This window comes from Poeciliopsis prolifica, unplaced genomic scaffold (genome assembly GCF_027474105.1).
Source record: "Poeciliopsis prolifica strain line A6 unplaced genomic scaffold, Auburn_PproV2 SCAFFOLD002, whole genome shotgun sequence".
NCBI lineage: Eukaryota > Metazoa > Chordata > Actinopteri > Cyprinodontiformes > Poeciliidae > Poeciliopsis > Poeciliopsis prolifica.
The window spans coordinates 7327393-7347566 of NW_026562377.1; the positions used below are offsets into that span (position 1 = coordinate 7327393).

At 38.7% G+C, this 20174-nt stretch overlaps 1 protein-coding gene across 4 annotated transcripts in view; it reads right to left on the reverse strand.

The window, feature by feature from the left end:
- The window catches only part of arid3a (AT rich interactive domain 3A (BRIGHT-like)), a 58132-nt gene that overhangs the window by 19315 nt on the left and 18643 nt on the right, over positions 1-20174 (reverse strand). For all 4 annotated transcript variants that reach the window (XR_008607219.1, XM_055049036.1, XM_055049014.1 and 1 more), the window contains exons 2-3: positions 15624-16252; positions 14836-15118 (exon numbers count right to left, since the gene is read on the reverse strand). Coding sequence is in view for 3 of the 4 variants with exons in the window: in XM_055049036.1 (XP_054905011.1) it covers positions 14836-15118; positions 15624-15949 (609 nt within the window). In the remaining variant the exon portion in view is untranslated. The remainder of the gene's footprint in view (positions 1-14835; positions 15119-15623; positions 16253-20174) is intronic.

The following is a 20174-nucleotide window of genomic DNA, read 5'->3' on the forward strand; positions in this document are numbered from 1 at the left end:
ATTTCATGTATTTTTTGCACAGTTTTGGTTTAATTACTGCTCAAAGTGAGTTGTTTTTCAGCAAATGGACATTTTTGAGTTTGTATGTTTCAATTAATGATTAATTAATTACTTAAGTATTTAGCAATTATTTCAATGATTAACTAATCCAAATGATTGTAAAAATAACATTTGTGTGTTTTGGTTGGTTAATGTCTGATGAGGATGGATCACCTTCATACTGTGGCCATAACAAAAAACTGAAATCCACAATAATTAACAGAAATAATGAATATCTCTGTGTGAGGAATCATTTTATGAAATATGAGTTTCACTTTTAGCACAGAATTACTGAAATAAATAAACTTTTAAGCTAATTTATTACATTATAGCTCTAATAAAAACAATGTAATCTTTCTGAAATGGCTTCCATAAGCCACCACTTTTAATGAATCTGTCTTCATTTTCTTCAAGCCCGTTACCTGGGTCCCATCCCCCTCAAACAGAAACACAATTAACAGGAAAACCAGAGCTGCCACACTTCTGGGGCTCTGAATATTGCTTTATCGACCAGGCAGGACCGAAGACATCATAATCACAAGTGACCGCCTGACCCTGCGAATTAAACTCCATCGACAGAGGAAGGAGAGCCAGCATCTTTGTCAACACAAGCAGACTCCGCTTGCGACTGACTTTAACTGATGCCGCGTTATCAGCCAACAACACGTTTGCCCACAAAAATGGCAGAAAAGATAAGCAAGTAGGAAGAGAAGAGCAAGAATGAAACTGCAATAGCGCTTGAATAAAACCACAGGTTGGAATGTGCCAATGATGGCACAACACCAAACCAAACCAAACCAACAGATTCAGAAATAGCTCTGGCAAACATTTCCTCCAGGTTGATAATCAACTGGGTGCCGTGTTTTGCCTTTAAATTTCACAGCTTCTCTTTCACTTTCATTAGACTGAAATGTAAATGGTAAAATGTGTTATGTGAAAGAAAAATAAAAAAAAGACAAACTTAAGTGAAATAGGAGTGAAAAGACCTCTTTCTCTGCAAAGTGTAATATTGTAGGTTGCACCTCAGTTTTTCCTAACTGAGCCCAAAGATTTCCAGGCCGGGGTTTCAGAGTTACGTTCAAAAGCGCAATCCTCCGCAGCGGCGGTGGTTATTTTCAGAGATAACACTGTGTGAACTGCGCATTTAACAATATTTCACCACATTTTAGTGAGGCTGTTTGGCTAAAACTAAAAACCAAAGAGCGAAAGAGAACTTGTTCATAAAAAAATAAATCAATAAGAATATTCAGGATGAGCCATACGTTTACATGCCTAGAAGGATGTAAAATGTCTATTTCTTTTGTATTTCAGATACCCAATAAGATGTGTTTGACAAAAGAACAAAAATTGAAATTATACTGATGGCTGGATTGGAAAGCAGTCGCATGGTTGCACAAAACTTCAACAGAAAACATGGAACGAATGTGGCAAAACTTATTTCCAAGTTTCACAAAACTGGAAATGTAGCAGATCAACCATGAAGACATGCAGCGATTACAGAGACCCACAAAAATAAGAACGGTTGTCCAATATAAAATGTTTATTTTCTCTATGTATGGAAACTTATGGCCCAATATAGGGACAGAAATGTGATCAATATCAGTAGAAATTCACCTAATAATTTCACTGATATCCAGAACCACAAAGCATTCTGGGGGATGTAGGCTGTCGCCTCTCTCATACTCAGCTAAACATACAGCTATGGAAAAATTAAGAGGCCATTTAAAATTATCAGTGTCTCTGATTTTACTTCTTATAAGTTTATGCTTGAGTAAAATGAACTTTGTTCTTGTATTCTATGAACGACTGACAACATTTCTCTGATATTACAAGCAAAACTTCAGTATTTATTTGCTGGAAATGAGAAATGGTCAAAAATAAGGAAAAATATGCAGCTCTTTAGACCTCAAGTAATGCAAATAAAACAAGTTTATATTCATTTAGAAAAAAAATACTGATGTTTTAACTCTGGAAGAGTTCAGAAATCAACATTTGGTGGAATAACCAGCAGGTTTTCAATGGCCTCTTAGGTTTTACCAGAGCTGAATGTAAGTACAATAATCTGGGCTCAGTGATGCATAGAAGGCGTTCTGTGCAAATAACACACAACTTCCTTATTTCATGTCTTTATTTTAATGATAATTTTGAATACAAACGTGATGGGTTAGTATATGCCACTGTCATGTACAAAATGCAGAACTTTAATAAAATGAACAGATGTTTGCTCAACGGATGTGAGTTAAATAGATTAATTTATACCTTCTTTAATCACTTTGTTACATGTTGGATTCATGTTAACATGCATTTATTATGACTTACAAAAAGAATGACAATCAGAATCTTTACGAGTCCCTTGCAGCAAATCTGCGACCATCTTTGAGCCTTTGACCTCCATGTTGAAGACCTCTTCTTTAAAACATCTAAAAATAAAATGTTTCTTTTTTTTTTTTCGCATAATGCCTTTCAATTTCAATTCAAATTTACCAATGTAACATGCTAAAACATTGTTTTGTGCATGTTTTCTAGAAACTCGGTCTTTGTTTGGACCTTTATTAAAACACAGGAAAATAAAAATGAAAGATAAACACAGAAACAATCATATGCTGAATTTCTGCGACTATAAACAAGAGAAACATAAAAAAACATATTACAGAAAGCTGATTATCCACAACAGAGCATGTGGGTGTGCGTCATTTGTTATTATTTTAGCCTTTCTTTCACCTGGGAATTAAAAATCATTTCTATTTTTGATGGTAAACCGTTCCACATATAAAGATTTCTGAATGAGAAAGAACGTTCATTAAATTATGCTTTGCATTTTGCAGGTTTGAAGTCTTCATTAACTTCATCTACCTTCACTTGATTTCAAAAATCCAAATGCTTAATGTACTTTTCTAAACATTTCAGTAACCAGTCGTGCTAATAAACGTGGAGGAGAAAATGGTAAAAATGAACAGAGGATCACGCGACTGAACCAGAACAGGCGCCTCTAAATGATTATATACAGCCCATTCATTGGAAAAGCAGCAAGTTTTCCCAGAACCCTAAAAGTCTGATGTATGTTTCTAACCGCGCTGCTAATGAGAAGGATCACAATGATGGATGCCCAAACTGAGCGAGGCGAGGCGAAGCAGAAGGAGGGGAAGTGGGCGTAGCACCAATTTAAGATCACAGAGCAATGTGTGATACCACACACAGCAACAGTCACTCTGTGATAGATAGGGGCTAAAATGGAAGTACTTTATATAAAAAAACGTTGATGTTATGAGCTTCTTCTTCCCCTAAGATGACTGAAAGATTCTGATCCAGATAATAATCTAATGAGCCTGAGCGACGCTGAAAGTATTTATTCAGAGCCACCGCAGATGATGAGATAACTTTGTCTGAATGCAGACAGATGGAGGCGAAGATAAAGCACATGAAGTTTCACAAGTTGTTTTAAACAGCATTTGGATGCAAACAAGGGTAGGAGAAAGTTTTAGTGTTGGATGATGGACGGAGAGGTCAGCGGGTCGACTGGTGACCTCAAAAACATATCTGGCCCACCCAGCGTCGCGCAGGGCAGATAGCCGTCCGTGGGCCCCAGCAGAGAGGGAACTGCAGGGCCTCCAGACTACATGCAGACAGAAATCTGACCTACAGAAACCTCTGAGTTTTTCTTTTCCACATGGCAGAGGAATCCATCTTCCTGTTTAAACATTTATGCATCTGACTTTTAGCAAAGTCTGAAACGTATACAGTGCGTCCGTGTTTGTAAGCAAGCCTGATCCTGTTTGTACAATGGCGCAGGAACTTCCACTGTGTTTATATGTTCCTTAAGCATGGTGGATCTTATTCACTGCAAACACGCATTGGTGTCCCTGCAGGTAATTCATGGGGTTCATTCGCTGTTTTGTCCACTTTAACTGAATTCTAGTTCATTTGTCATGCACAATCAAACTCTGGCCTGAAAACCTAAGAATCGGTTCGGTCGGAGTGAACTTTGTTGTGTTTTGACTGGGGATCTCTCCAAAACAGGAACTATAATGTAGGGCATTCTGGGTAAATAGTAAAATACAACCAAAATAAACGCCTGATCATAGCGCTAGCAGGAGAAACGACATGTGGCCTTTTTACTTGCGACAAAAGTGAAATCTTAAAACCGCTAAAATCTGATGCCACTCTATTTTTGTTTACATTTGAAGTTCTGCTCTGTTTTTTTTTAAGGTGTTTGTGTCGTTTCCTTCAGTAGTTCTTGGTGCAGCGCCACCACAGGTGAGGAGGGGAACACATTTTTTAAAGGATTTGCTTTTGTCTCACCAGCTCTGTTTAATCTGCTTTAATAAAACTCTTTAGTTTGTTTCCCTGGGAAGTCTGGTTCATTTGGGAAGGTGTGAACTCTGGTCTGCCTGAAAACCTCGGTCTCGGTTCGAAGTGAATTCTGGTGTGGCTTGAATGAACCTGGAAACTGCTCAAAAAGCAGGAAGTGGATTGTAGTGTAAAGGATTCTGGGCAAATACAACTAAAACAAGTGTGTGATTCCAGCGCTAGCGGGAGAAATGGCTCCTGGTCTTTTACAGATGACAAAAGTTAAATCCTACAACTGCTAAACTCTGACCCCACTCTATTTTTGTTAAAATTTCATGAAGATGGAAGATGAGTTCAGTATCTTCTTCAGAGGGTTTTGGTGTTGTAGTGATAGCACCACCACAGGCAAGGAGGGGAAAAGGCTTTTCAAAGTGTTTGGTTTGTTTGACACCAGCTGAAAATGTACAAAATTTTGGACCAAAATTAAACTCAGGTAGAAAACACCTTGGACAACATGTTTAATTAGATCTGGAAAAACAGGTTTTATTAAGGTAACCTTCATGATACGGTGAATTATCTCCAGGGAGACGCGTCTACTATCAGTTTTTACTGGGGAGATATCAGGAAAGGCTATTTGTATCCGAGCCATTAGCAAAGTCCAACAGCCCAACTTCCTGCTGCGTCCACACAATCATAAGAGGTTTGTTATTATCATAGAGACAAGACAGAGGAGCCAGAGTGATGTCACCGGGCGAAATGTGACAATTATTGATCAATGCACTAACCGAAGCTTTTACAATACAAAAAGATGCCTTGCTTTGAGGCGACCTATTGACTCCTCGGACTATTACAGCCGCATTTCAAAACACCTATCTCTATTTATCAGCTGCTCTTCACACTTGGACAAAGAGCAACTCAGACCTTGAAAATGTGTCGCTAAATCCCTTTATCAATCTTTGACCTATTTCTTAATTGATTCCTTCAAGAAAGAAAGCTTTCAACGCTTGCTACCTTTTCAGGGGAATATAAATGTAAAAGCACAAAAAGAAGAGCTTTTGTTCACATAAATGGTTACCACTGGGTCTTTGTGAGAGGGGATGTGACTTAGGAGTTTGTTTATTGATAACTTGAACTGTCTTTCTTGTCTGTGTCTGAGTAACACACAAAGGATTCATTTAGAAATTTAAAACATGGTAAAAACGAAAGATGAAGGAAGAAATCAAATATTTGCTGCAGAGAGACAGAAAATCTATAAATCCTGCTAAAGTGACAGTTGTAAATGATTTTAAAAAGTTTTTATACCTTTAAATAAATCAGTTCAACATGTCGTTTTGCTGCAGAGTGGTAGCCTCACTAAGTGAGAAAGTCACCGTTTGTTGGTTAGTAAGTCGACTTCGTGGGTGGACAGACTGATAGAGATTGTGCAACCAGAACCACAAGATTTAAAGAAATAAAACTTACAGAAAATATGCAACATCATCTGCATTGATAAAACCATAATGCAGTGGAGTATCACCTAGCCACGGTTCAGTAGAAAGTAACTGATTTACTTGTTTATCTCTTATAAATTGTGTTTAAAAATTAAAAAGTTAATGAGCTTAGGAAGCTGAAATACCTAGGGACAATTAGCCTGGCAAAAACTAGCTCCTTGCTCAACACTTTTTTTCCTATTGAGAAACAATAGATAGCTGGAGGTGTGGGCTTTGTAGACGTTTTAAGTTTTACCAAATTTAATTACACAGTATGAAGATTATTGTAAACAACCACAGCGCTACAAAGAGAGAAGAGCCAAACAAGATGGCTGTTAATTAAATATTTGGAAGTGTGGCTAACACCGACTGAATGGCTTTGTTGCTAAAACTACAGACTTAAATTCTACTGGAGGAATCAAGTTCAAAGGGAGAAACGGGGCGATGAGAATTGAGCGGGGTTGCAATGTCCAGGTGAAGGCGCAACGCAACTTGATGCGCCGTTTGTTAGTGTTAGCAAAGCAGAAGCGCCATTTTTAGTTGTTGGTTGTGTTCAAAACTAATGTATTATTTAGAATTGTAAAAATATAGAATATAAAATATAGAAGAATATATTTAATTTTGTTCCAAAGGACAAATGCAGCTCACTAAAAACTTTGAGAAAGTCTGTGTTGTGATGACTTGAAGGGCAGAATACCTTGAAAACGACAGTACGGGACACAAAACTAGATACTTTGCTACGATAAAATCATGAACAGTTTTAAATATCAACAAGTTTTGACTCCAATCATGAGGTATGTGAGGGAAGTTATTTTTCAGTTTCAAATATAGTCTAATCTCATTTCACAATGCGATAGATCTTTAATTGGGCTAAATCTGACCAAAGAAAATTTTTGGCGTCACTCGTAGAGGGATGTGGACAAGAGACCTCTTCACAATCTGATAACTTCTTATCGGTTCCTGAAGCTTTAAGCAAAAGAGGAAGTCTGAGAAAAAGCCTCGCCGCTCAACAGAGAGAGAAAGAAAGAGACAGGATGAAGGCGCTAACTCCGGCCTTTACACAATCTTTGTTTACATTCCTTCCCCAGCTCCCCTCTCCTGGTCCGTATTGAGTGTCTGCCAATTTCCAGAATCCCCATGGCTGTACAGTTTCTGACATCAGCCCCATGCAGCATGCTCGGGCTTGGACACGTTTCAAATGCTCTGCGGTGCTTCACAGTTAAAATGAGCGTTTACTACACGCTCTACTTGGCTACGAGTCAAAGCGCTGTGCCAAGTGAGGGACTTTTTCCTGCTGCCTCAGTCACACCTCGTGTTTTCCCTCTGTGCTGCTCCTTTCCCTTTAAAACAGGAAGACTTTCAGAGGTCTTTCCATGCTAACTCGCTCCGTTTTTAACCCTCCTATAAAACCATCTCTTGTTTTTTAATGAAACTCAAGTTTCTCCAGAAATCTAATGAAAAAGCCCCTCAGTGTTGAATAATGCAGAATGATATGAGCCACCAGATGATGAACTTTATAAATGGTTTTAGAGTTATGGAGAAAAATCAAAGGGATATTTGGAACAGAAAAAACTACATGCTGTATGAGAAAAAATAACTAAAACAGAATGACTAAATGTCTCTACTACTTTCCACAGCAAATTTCATTAATTTTCTTTATTCTCTGTTTTTTTTAGTTGTCTAAAATATAAATACCTACTTTTGGAAATAATTGCTGGTGTTTTATTTTTGGTTTTTGTTTCGTTATTTGACCTGAATGTCTACATATATGTTGGTCATTGTTGTGTTAAATAATCATAATTAAAAGAAAAATGATAAATGTAATTTATTTTTAAATTGAATTATTTTTAAGCCAGCTGACAAACAGTGGGCATTAATATGTGGAAAAGAGGCGACATTGTGCTAATTTATCGCAATAAAAGACATTTTTGCAGCATGCTAACAAAGCACAGCATACTCTCAGGATATTTAAGTCTCTTTTCGGGTTGTAATAATGTTATAAAATAAACATTGCTCCTAAAAGACCAAAGAAACCCAGCAAAGTAAGAAAGAACTCATAAACTCGGATCAAAAGGCTCCCCTACAGTGGATTATAAACTCAACATGCACTTATCAGACAGCTGTATCAGCGGAAACCTGATGGGCAATCCCAGTAAGTGTCGCTCCCAATTGGCTCTTATTCCTGCTGCACTTCCTGTAGTCCCTAACAGCCCCCTCCCCCTCCTCCCTGTGTGTATGCGTGTGTATATGTGTGTGTGTGTGTGTGTGTGTGTGTGGGTGGGTCGGAGCAATTTAATGTTTAATGCCAACCCCCTCCCTCCATTTCAACTGATCATGGTGAGTGCCATGAATTTTTAAAGACATCCCTACTTTACTGTCCATCTGGGCTCCATCTGTCCAGCTGCTGGTGTTTAAAGCAGACAGAGACGTGGAGACTTAAAGGGGCCGCGTGGCCCCTGGATGGCTTCTGGCCTGAAGAAGATATTGTTTATACAGGGGAGGAGGGCGAGGTATTTAGCCATGGAGACACAGCAGCTCTGAGCGGGATTGTCAAACCTGCATGTCTAGAAACGTTCGGAGTGTTTAGAGGAAAAATTAATTGAGCATTTGAAGCGTTGATGCTGGTAAAGTTAAAGTGAAAAGCCTTCTGATATTAGGTTTTGATTATACTTTCTACAATTTAAATTATCTTTTGATACCATACAGACATCAGAGGTTTAGTATCGATCCAATACAGAAAAAACTGCTGAATTGACTTAAAATGCTCCTGTTGTTAAAACACAGACATGATTACAAATCTACCTGGTCGCTCTGCACCAGTACAGCACAATTAAATACACCAAGAAACCTGGTCAAACCTGTACAGACAACTTTAATTTGAAGTGAAACAGCCAGTGTAAAGTAGATGATAAAGAAACTGAATCTGCAACAAACCTTCTATCAAATGATGTAAAAATAAAAAATAAAGCATGTCAGCGCGTTCCCATTCAAAATATTTTTATTGGAGTAAAACTGCCACTGCAAAATCTTACCAAGAACTTTAGGTCTAGTTTAAAGTGCAAATGTCTTATTACTCTTGAAGTAAGGCAAGACTCAATTACAAATAACTTTTTGGTAAAATGGTTTTATAACTAATTGCTTCAATTATTCACTTATTTTTGTCCATCTTCATTTATATGTGTGAGTTATTTGGACGGTGTGATTTTTATGCCAGAAAAAATTTGAAATTTACTTACTGAGACAAATTCAGTATCTAGTTTAAAAATGCACAAAGTATCTGTTTGTTTGTTTTTAATCTAGTTGACCTAGTAGAAACCACAGTATCTCTCTGTGGTTTTGTTTGTTAAGGTTAAGACAGAAAGAAGAAATTAAACCATTTTCATAAAACAAACAAACTAAAACTAAGAAAGTTTTGTTTTTGGGAAACTTTTAAAGGCTTAATAGGCTTCATATTGGTGACAGACTGAGGAAATAATGGATGCAAGAATAATAAAAATTATTCATGAAGTTTATAAAGTTGCATTGTTTGCTTTGTTCGAATCTAATATGCATGGAAATTTCTGTAGATATCGCAGAGCCAGATATCTATAGAGAGTTCAAATACCAAGAAGGGCTATAAGTGGTATCAAGCTCGTATCACTGAAATAAACGCCACCAGACACTCAAATCAGTTTCATTTACAAATTAATCCAACAGTGTGTCATAATTTGATATCTGTATAAAGCTCTGCCCTTTATTTAATTCTCTCTGCTCTCTGCCCTGTGCAGATATGATGGCGCTGGCAAAGGGCCTCGAATATTTTTGATTAATTCACTTAAAGCCACAGCGTAATCAGACTTGGAGCAGCCGGCACCTCTTGGCTTAATTTAGTCTGACATTTCAGCAGAGAGCGGAGGAAGGTGTCTGGATGATCCTCCAGGAATGCAGGATGGGATTTGCCAATATGTCTTTGCAGCAAACTGCCCAGAGGCGAAACGTCAACTACAAATTTGTTGGGATTGGTTGCACTTTTTTTCCTTCCCCCTGCAGCGCACCGTGCAAGTAGAAAGAAAAAGAAAGAAATGTATATTATTTGGGTTTTACTTCGTCTCACTCAGTCTGCAGCACCATTCAGACTTTATCTGCTCTCCGTAAGTCAAAAGTGATCTGCACATGTCGGTTTACAGTTTGGAGAAGCCATGACTGCTCAGGACTGATAGAGGCATGCAAAGTTTCTGCTGAGGATCTGAGGTTCCTAGTGGCCACATTATCACCCTCCATCAAGCACATTCCTGCAGCCTCCACCCACCTGCTCAAAATAAACTGTACCATCTTAACTCCTTCCTCCCCAGACATTCGGAAAACTGCTTAGCAACATGTGCACGCTGCAAGTTATTAGTAAAAAAACATTAAAATGTTTTGCTTTGTGGCCATAATCTGAGAGCAGAAAAGCCACTCTGTTAATAAGAAAAAATAAAAAAACTTACTTCCGACTAAAACATGTCAACAGATTAAGTTTCAAACAATACAAGTAACTTTTTGTTGACTTGCACCTTCAGGCGATGGTGAGATAATGAAATCCGATCAGAAGAAGAAACTGCTTTCGTGAACGTGAGCGAGGGAGTTATGGCGCTTTCAGTTCATGTTAACATTTCTCAGATTTGAACAGAAACCCAAAAGACTTAGAAATAGCTGCTTTTTTATTGATTAGCTCTTTTACTTTAGTCTTCTTTTGCTCTTTTTATAAACGTTTGTTATGATAAGGACAGTTATTTTCAATTAATTTTTGAAACTGTTCGGCTGGAAGGATAACTGCTCTTTTTTACTTTCAAAACAACTGTTAGGTAAAGCGGAGCAGCAAAAGCAAATGAAGTAGATTAGCGGTGGAACGTCATCTCTGCTGGCTGGATTTTGAGCGTTTAGCATGTCCCGATGCTGAGACAGCAGCTTCAGTCAGAGGTGTTTTCAGAATCAATGCAAGACTGACTGCTACTGAAGATCCTTCCTGCTCGCTGCATTATTGTCACAAAATGAAGCCTAGTTTATCAATTTTCAATTAGGGATCAGTTGTAGATTTAAATTCTGTGCTAACCAACAAAAAAAAATCTTAGGTTTTCAAAAAAATATTGCAAAAATAATGAAAATAAAAAAAGGATTTAACAACAAATCTCAAGTTTGTAAAGTCCAAGCCTGGAATAATCAGTGTTGCTACATGCTCTGTGATGACACTAATAAACCAAACTGATTTAACTTTTCTCCCAAAAAAGTATGACTTTGCATTCAGAAATATTACCTGGAACTGTGTTATGCAAACAGATAGACCGACACAAACACAGTGGAGCAAGTTTTACAGACACAGACCCAACTCAGAAGACCAGGAGCCTCACGTTTTTAAGATACCAGGGCGCATTGTTGAGCACAGTTTGGGGAAAAATAGCTGATGAAAAGCCAACATTTGTGTTTCCATCAAAGAAACACAAATGCTGATTTTCATTTCTGTTAAACTGATTTTCATTTCAGTTTAACAATACAGACTTCAACTTTTGTCTCGTTAGAACCACAAACTTCTGTTTTTTTATTTGTTGGAATTTTATATGAAAGACAAGCGTAGGCATAATTTTTTGACTTGCAAAATCAGCTTTAAAAATGAACAGAAAGTGTTGCGTGTTTTTGTGTTGAGCGTCTTTACTCTGATCTCATCTGAGCAAAATTAAATCAAGCACAAACATTTAGGATTTACTTACAAAAATAAAGTACAGACTAGGGCTGCAGCTAACAATTAATTTAGTAACTGATTATTCAATTGATTAATAAATTGAGTAAAAAAAATGGCACATTCTGCTGATTTTCATTTAACCAGTTGAGCCTTTTTTTAAAGTAATAATTGAAATAAATTAAAAAATGCTAATAAATTAAATCAGAAAATAAACAATGTATTACCTAAAATGAAGTAACAAAATGTACAGTTTTGGCTTAATTGCTGCTCTGACTGGGTTGTTCTTTCAGCAAATGGTCTTTTTTTGTCTGTACACTCCAGTTAACAATTAACTGACTGTTAATTTAGATGACAATTATTTCAAAAATTGATGAATCACTTCTAATCTGATTAAACAATTCAGTCCTAGTCCATAGTTATGGAGCATTCTTTTTTTTATGTACAAAGAGAAAATGATGTTGATGTTAATCCACGTAATGATGGAGCATTTTTCAATGCTTAATCCAACGAGAGAAGCTACCAAAATATAGACATCCACCAAAAATGATCAAACAAAGGATTATTTAAAAGAAGCAGACTCAGATGGGTGAACCTGCTCACAGGAATACTATTAGACATCTGCCCTTTATTTATGTTGGACTTTTTGGAGACCACATATTTTCAGTTTGAAAGCAGGACTTCAAGTCTTTCTTCTCAAAACTTGTAATGCTGTATGCCAAACTTCTGCTCTCTTTCAAATATTTCTCAAACCTTTCTCCTTGCACTCAAAACTTGTCCCTGTTCGGATCAAACCTCTGCTCGCTTGCGAATCATTTTCTGCCCGTGCTTGGAACAAAAAAGTACTGTCGCCTGGCAACCTGGGAGCCAATAGAATGAAAGAGTTCCACTGGGTGCGTTTGTTTCCTTCGAGTGGGTGTGCCTGTGTAGCTACTGTTGATTGTAGCAACCTGAATCACTGGATGTTTTTCTCGCCAGCAGATACAGTGAAGCATAAAATCCCAGGAAAAAGGCTGAAGAAATTAAATGAAGTTTACTTTCCAAACTGGATGTGCACTTTTATCATGAATGATAAAAGTAACGCTGCCCAGTCGGCACTTTTCCACGTCTGCATCAATCATTTGAAAACTGAAGGCAGAACCTTTTTAGATGATAGCTGTTATATAAATACTTTTATTGCATTGTTTTTCTGGGGCAGACGGTTAACGTGTGTTCGCTGCTTCACACATAACAGCAGCTACAAATTTTCTGTTTCATCGCTTTTGATATTTCACAACAACCAAGACCAGGCAGAACCGTGAGATATAATAAAAAAAAACTGCAAGATGATGGTTTATATATCTACCAATAAAAAGCAAAGAAGAAGCCACAAATGTAAGGTTGAGAAAAAAAAGAAGAAGCAAAATAAATATGCAATCTTGGGCATGCAAAGCAAGACAGTTTGAATTATCAGGAAGCAGCTATTATAACAGGCTATAGCTGCAATTACAGCTTATTGCTATAATCATCGAAGGCCAAAAATAGCAACATCTTTCTAAAATACTGCATTGTTTTTCATTTATTATCAATTTTCCCTACATCTATGGTAAGATAAATACAATGCAGGCTTTAATAATCTATTGATTAACAAACAACCAACATGATTAAGTGTCAGATGCGTTAAACGCAAATCTAATCCACAGCCGAGTGACGCATGACGATAAAATTGCCCAGTATGTTGTACCTGCCACATGAAATCTGAGAATGCCCTGTCAGGGCACTCACACAGGGAGGGGTGGGTTATTTTCAGAAGCAGAGTATAGGTTTTAGGGGAGTTATATTCCACAGCCTGTAATTACAAAAAAATAGGCCTTAAATTACTGAATCTATAGTTAGGGCTTGATAATGAAGGCTGCGTGCAACGTGGCCGATTTAATCCGTCTGCGACACGCGGACCGTGTCAGCGGTGAAAAGAGTTGAGAAACATTGCAAACGAGACCGGCCCGTTTCTCACACTGATGAGTGTGTTTTATGGTTGGAAATATTGCAACAGGCCATGATTGTGTTTGCATTTCAGTGGCGGCTTCCATTATGTAATAAGCTGCTGCGTAAAATGGTGGCAGTCTGTGCCACACAAACACACACACACATATATATATATATATATATATATATATATATATATATATAGACCACTTAAAATGATCAGTTTCTCTGATTTAACTTTTTATTGGTATATGTTTGAGTAAAATGAACATTGGTCTTTTATTCTATGAACTATTGACAACATGTCTCTGATATTCCAAGCAAAATTTTAGCATTTCATTTGCAGAAAATGAGTAATGGTGAAAATAATAAAAAAGCTGCAGTGCTTTCAGACCTCAAATAATGCAAAGGAAACAAGTTTATATTCATTTAGAAACAACAACAGTAATGTTTTAACTCAGAAAGAGTTCAGTAGTTCATAGAATGAAAGTACAATGTTCACTGATATCTATAAAAAGTAAAACCAGAGACACTGATAATTTTAAGTGGTCTCCTAATTTTTTCCAGAGCTGTTTAAGCATTCAGAAATATTGACCCTTTGCACGTGACGTCACGCTCTTCAGGGCTCCGCCCACTCCGCCATGACAGATGGCAAAAAACTGGCTTCAGCTGTGAAGTGGATGCATGTGTACTAGATCTGTTTTATAAACTATAACCATGGACACTATAAAGTACATCTATAACTCCAATGATTGCTTTACACTGCAAAGGTCAACCTCCTGATAAGACTTTATGCAATTTCTAGAGGAAAAAAAATTGATTCCGTCCTAGTTTAAATCACATCTACAAACAGTGGAAGTTTTTTTTTGTATCTGAACTGTGGTTAGATTTCTGTTTTAACTGACAGCATGCAGCCTCGAGCTGCTGACAGACTTCGGTCTTCCCATGTAAACAGCCTGTCTTGTTTCACTCAGGCCTCCCTCATAATATCCAGCCGCCCACTGGCATGTTTACAGTAAACTCCTGCACGCTAAAGCTGTTAAAACGCTCCCTGACCGAACCTCCCCCACTCCACTCTCGCCTGAATCTGCGCAGCTCAGTCAGGAATAACGTATAGACTCCACTCCTCGTGCAACTCAGTAGAAATTTAACGCGTGTTCAGTCTATTTTTATTATTTGTTTCAGCTTGGTTTTAAAGTGAATACAGTTTCATTAAATCAGAAACTGCAAAAATTGATCAAATTTTGAGAGGAATAAAGTTAGTCAGTATTAAGTTAGTTAAAGCCACATCTAAGCCTGGAGTTAGTATCACAGTGAAAGAAAGAAGCAATGTATTATTAGAATTAAAGATTCGTCTGTAAAAAACAGAAGCAGCAGCCTCACCTGTCTGAACTGCTCCTCGTAGGTCCATTCTCCGTGGTCCTGCACGCCCAGGTGGCTGTGTGGAGCGTGGGGAGGCATGATGGCGACGCGGTGCTCCTGCTCCACGCTGGGCCGCACCTTCGGCAGCTGGGAGTGAGGGTGGAGATGGCGGTGGGGCAGCACCAGGATGCCCTTCCCAGGAGCCACGGCGTCGTGGCCGGTCGGCAGCCCTTCTTCTGCCAGGTCGTCGTCAAAGTCTTCGTCCATGTCGCTTTCAAAGTCTCCCTCGTCCCATTTCCGTTTACTGACATGTGAGGAATAAAAAGGTCGACTCAGATTTTGGAAAAGCTAATTTATTTACATTTTGGAGGAGTTGGGCGAAAAGGGCTAAAAATAAGATGGCTGCCGTGAGCGTGATGTCATCACAAACAAATGCGAGGAAAACTTTGTTGATATTCCACTAATGTAAAAAAAACAACAACCTGCATTTCGCCATTCCAGTGTTTCAGTTAAATAGGAAACACAATTAAAATCACGTGAATAAGTTTGTTCGCTTGCTAAATCATCTTCCTGTCGTTTTCTTTGTCTTTTCTGCCAGCAGTATAACGTCCACTTGTTCATCTCTTACTTCTGTGATGTGAAAAAAAATGTTTCCAATACTTTATTGAAACCAGAGTTTTTCGAAATTGACATGTTTCCATTAAGGAAATTTATTTTAAATTAACTGAAGAAGTTTTATGGTGAATGGAAACAACCTCCAAGAAAACCCTGTTGAAAAACCACCCAGATTTTCTGACCGATGAACTTACATTTGTTCCTCCTCGTCGGAGCCCATCATCTCCTTGTAATGCTCCTCCCCTTCGTCGTTGTCGTCGTCTCGTTCCTCCTCGCCGCCGCTGCTGCGCTTCGACATGGGGCTGTCCGACACCCTCTGCAGCCCAGCGGCGGCGGCCCGCATGGCCGCCAGCGCCGCGATCTGCGCCTGCTCGCCCTCGGGGGCGGTGCTCTCCATGGGGTCATCGCCGGCGCGGACCTGGGCGTGCTGGGCGATGGCCTGCTGCTGTAGCTGCTGCTCCATCAGAAGCTTGGCCCTCTGCTGCCTGTGCAGGTTCTCCATGACGGCCTGCAGCTTCATCTCCGGGGAAAGCGGCACTCTGTTCAGCGGCCTTCCTCCCCCCCTCTGAACGAGCAACAATTTCGCTTCCAGTCAAGCGACGAGCGTCACACCTCTGTCCCAGAATAAAGGGCGACTACGAAGCGTGCCGGTGACAAAGCACCTTTAAGATGTCGGGGATGAACAGGAAGGAGGTCTGAGACATGCAGTCGGAGGTCTGAAGCCTCTCGCTTGTTTCAAAGCCGGGGGCAGAGCTGAGCTGTCGAGGCACAAGCAGTGGCACTGGAGGTGGGGGTACAAAGCTCCGCAGACAAACTCGGTTACCTGAGGGGCAGAAAAAAGGGCAAAGTGTCAAAATGTTCCTCCACTACTTTCTGTTTACATCAGCAGCTTGAGCTGCGGGGAAAGACACAACTTATCTCTTCATTTCAAAAACAAAACCACTTTCTCTTTCCTCCAGTTTACAGATGAACGGGTTTGTGTTTTTATTGATTTATGAGGTGATTGTTGGAATAATTGTCAACTCATTTAGTATATTAATTGATTAATTGCTACCTAAACTTTACTCGGGCTGCACAGTGGCGGAGTTGGTAACACTGTTGCCTCGCAGCAAGAAGGTCCAGGGTTCGATTCCCGGCCCAGGGTCTTTGCATGTTCTCCTTGTGCATGCGTGGGTTCTCTCCAGGTACTCTGGCTTCCTCCCACAGTCCAAAAACACGACTGATAGTCTTTCCAAATTCTTCCCGTGGTGTGAGTGTGTGTGTGTGGTTGTTTGTCCTGTTTGTTTCTGTGTTGCCCTGCGACAGGCTGGTGGCTTGTCCAGGGTGACCCTGCCTCTCGCCTGGAACGCAGATGGAGATAGGCACCAGAATCTCCTGACCCCACTAGGGATAAGGGTGAACAGATAATGGATGAATGGTTGAACTTTACTCCAATTAGCAACCCTGAGCAGTAATTCAACAAAAACTACACAAAAAGATATGCATTTTGCACTAAAGGTAAAAAAAAAATTGCTTCAAATTCTGGTTAAGAAAATCTTGTATTAAGCAGCTTTTACGACCCAATTATGAAGTGATTAATCAAAAAATAATCAACAGATCCATCCTGTATTGATGTTGTCTCAAGTGGAAACGGTTGAGCTTTTAACAAGTTGAAGTTATTATTTTTAGCTGCAGATGCATCCTGTGCTACAAATAATCAAACATACTCCAAAGTTTTGCTGTGTTATGTGATTTTAGGCAGTTAAATGTCTATTTTCTTATTTTAAATGGAATGAAATTATTAGTTCATTTGCATTTTTCACTGTTTCTAATATTTTATTAAAAAAGGCTTAAGGGTTAAATGAAAATCCACAGGTTGAGATTTTTTTTTTTATCAGAACAAACAATGTAATCATCAATTACTAACAAAATCATTGGTTTGCTATCATACTGGTGAAATGGAGGACTTTTATTGTGCTTGCTCCTTGTTTTGCAACCAACCATTTCAGGGAAATTAAGTTAATAGGTGACGCGGCACGGAAAAAGTCCAGCACATTTCCAAGCTGCTTGATTAATCATTTTTAAAGCTCCAACCTGCAGCTGCCAACAAAGTATTGTCTCTCAATTAACTGCAATCACAAGTTAAGACAACGTGACTGAGGAGAAAACGCTTAATTTCACACACAAAACCCCAGTTTCAAAGCAAAGTCCCTGTGACGCATATACAGAGGCCCAGAGATAACATCTGTCATGCAGCGTGTGCAGGATTACTCACAACAGAAACTGAACTGGTGAGTCGCTCTCAGAGGGCCGAACAATTAAAAAAATTTAAAAATAAAAAGAACGAGAGGAAATGAAATCACAGGAAGAAATGTCGTTTTTCTCACCTGGTTGGATTGAATTTTAGATAATCTTCCAGTCAACACAGAAACAAAACTACAGCTACGTCTGGGCAATATTGCCTCAAGTTTTCTCAAAGACCTGCAGGTGAAGCCCACTCATTTTTAACTGCAGTGTTCCCCCCTCCCCTGTTTTAGCCTGTGAGTGACACACAGTGGGGAGTTTTTCTGCAACATGTGTAGGTGGCAACAGTTCGCCAGCATACCTGCTTCAGAAAAGGTCCATGTATGCAAAACAGCCACTGTTCCAATCTTCTAGGAATATTCTTTTTGAAAAATCCCTATTGCTAAGCGCTTGCAGCACAACCAGGCTGCGGCTAGATCAGTCGGAGACAGATAAGGGCTGCACTGAAAAGTCAACAGCACACGGGGAAATTAGATTTGAGCGCAGGTGCTGGACGTGCAGGAGTACCAGTCATGACTGGAGCTGGCGCTGACTGTGCGGTACCGCTCCTTCAGCCGTGCTGACTAATAAAGGTAAACGCAGACTTTCGCAGGCAGCGATTTTATACTGAGAGCGATCAGGATTTGCACAGTTTTTCTGAGCTCACCCTGGATTTGAGAGGATATTATAAAGGTATTGTTTAGTTTGTGTTGTTATTACAAGCAGTTCTGAAGTCAATGTTTGAAATTTGTACCTAGAATCAAAAGTATTCAGATGTTTCCATGTCATCACATTATAACCACAGACTTTAAGGCATTTTACTAGAAGTGATTTTAAGATTTTATAAATTAAAATCTTAAAAGTGTGGCCTTAGAGGAGATTAGTGCAGTAGATTCAATTCTACTGGGGGACCAAAATTGCAACATTTGTTACATTTTCATCTGCTGTGGTTTGTTTTCACCCTGCACTGTGTCAAACAGTCAAATTGAAAATCACGTTCCCCTCCTCACCTGTGGGGGCGCTGGACCCAAAACCTCTGAAGGAGACACTGAGTGCAGCTTCATTCGTCACAGAATGTAAACAAAAAAATCTCAGATTTTAGCAGTTGTAAGATTTCTCTTGTTGTTGGCGAAAGACAAGTCATTTCTCCCTCTAGCGCTAAATTGCAAGTTTATTTAGGTTTACCCAGAATGCCCTGCGCTATTGTTCACTACCTGCTTTTGGAGCGGTTTCCAGTCCACTTGGCGTTCATATATGCATTCTGAATGAAAAAAAGAGTTCACTTTAACCGAACCGAAACCGAGCCAGAGTTCGAGTCCACATTCAGATGTTTCAGGCAAATGAACTGGAGTTTAATTAAAGCGGATTCAGTAGAGCTGGTGTGAATGCTCCCTTTGTTGTGCAGTCTAAAGATACCCATTTATAGGGATATGACAACATTTATAGAAAGTCATAAGAAATCCCATTTACACAATGTTAAAAACCTTGCCTTCTGGTCAGATGAGAACTGAAATGGGATTTAAATTTTTTTTTTTAATGGTATGGTGGATGCTCATTTTCAGCAGTGGCTGATAAGACTGGGACGAAGCTGCACATCCTAAAAGTAAGATCTTAAGTTGTTAGCATATTTAGGCTAAGGCCTACTTAGTGCATGTCACTGCCGCTGAAACAATTAATCTTGACAAATCAAATATTGAAACTCTTCAACTAATTTAGCAATGGATTAATCATTAACTGGAATATACAGACTCTTAAAGACGAACATTTCCTAAAAAAAACAACATACTCAGAGCAGTAATTAAGCCAAAACTGTAAAAAACAATTAGACATTTTTCATTTAAGCGTATAAAAAGATAATTTATCTATAAATATGTTCTGCCAAGAACCTATTTGTTTATTTACTTAGGTTTAGCTTCACCTGCTTCAAATTCTATAAAAGAAAATCTCATGTTAAGCACCATTTGCTGTCCAATTATAAGCTGGTTAATCCGAATAATAAATCACCAGATCAGTCCTACGCCTTATTGATGTTAAATCGAGCAGAGAGCGCTGAGCTTTTCACATGTTTATGTTAGAAGTTTCTCTTTTTTTTTCTATTTTTTCGCTGCAGATGCTCAGACGTACGCTAAAAGAATCCTGTTATCGCATTTTAGGCAATAACATGTTGATTTTCAAAAAAATGAATTAAATTTATGCACTTTTAACATTGTATAAAAAAGGTTTAAGTAGTTAAATAAAAAAATCTTTTTTTTTAATCAAATGAATCATTATTACTAAAATAATTAGTGAATTAGCTGCAGTCCTACATTCTACACGTTTAAATTTATTTATAAAAAATACTTATTAGATTCCAGTTAATGTGACAAAAAGTGACTTCTTGTCTTCAGTGTTTTTGTCCTCTTTTGAAAGCTGATGCTTGCACTTCTTACAGCTGACCACATTCATGACAGGCCTTGAATAAAACATACTTGGGAGTCAGCACA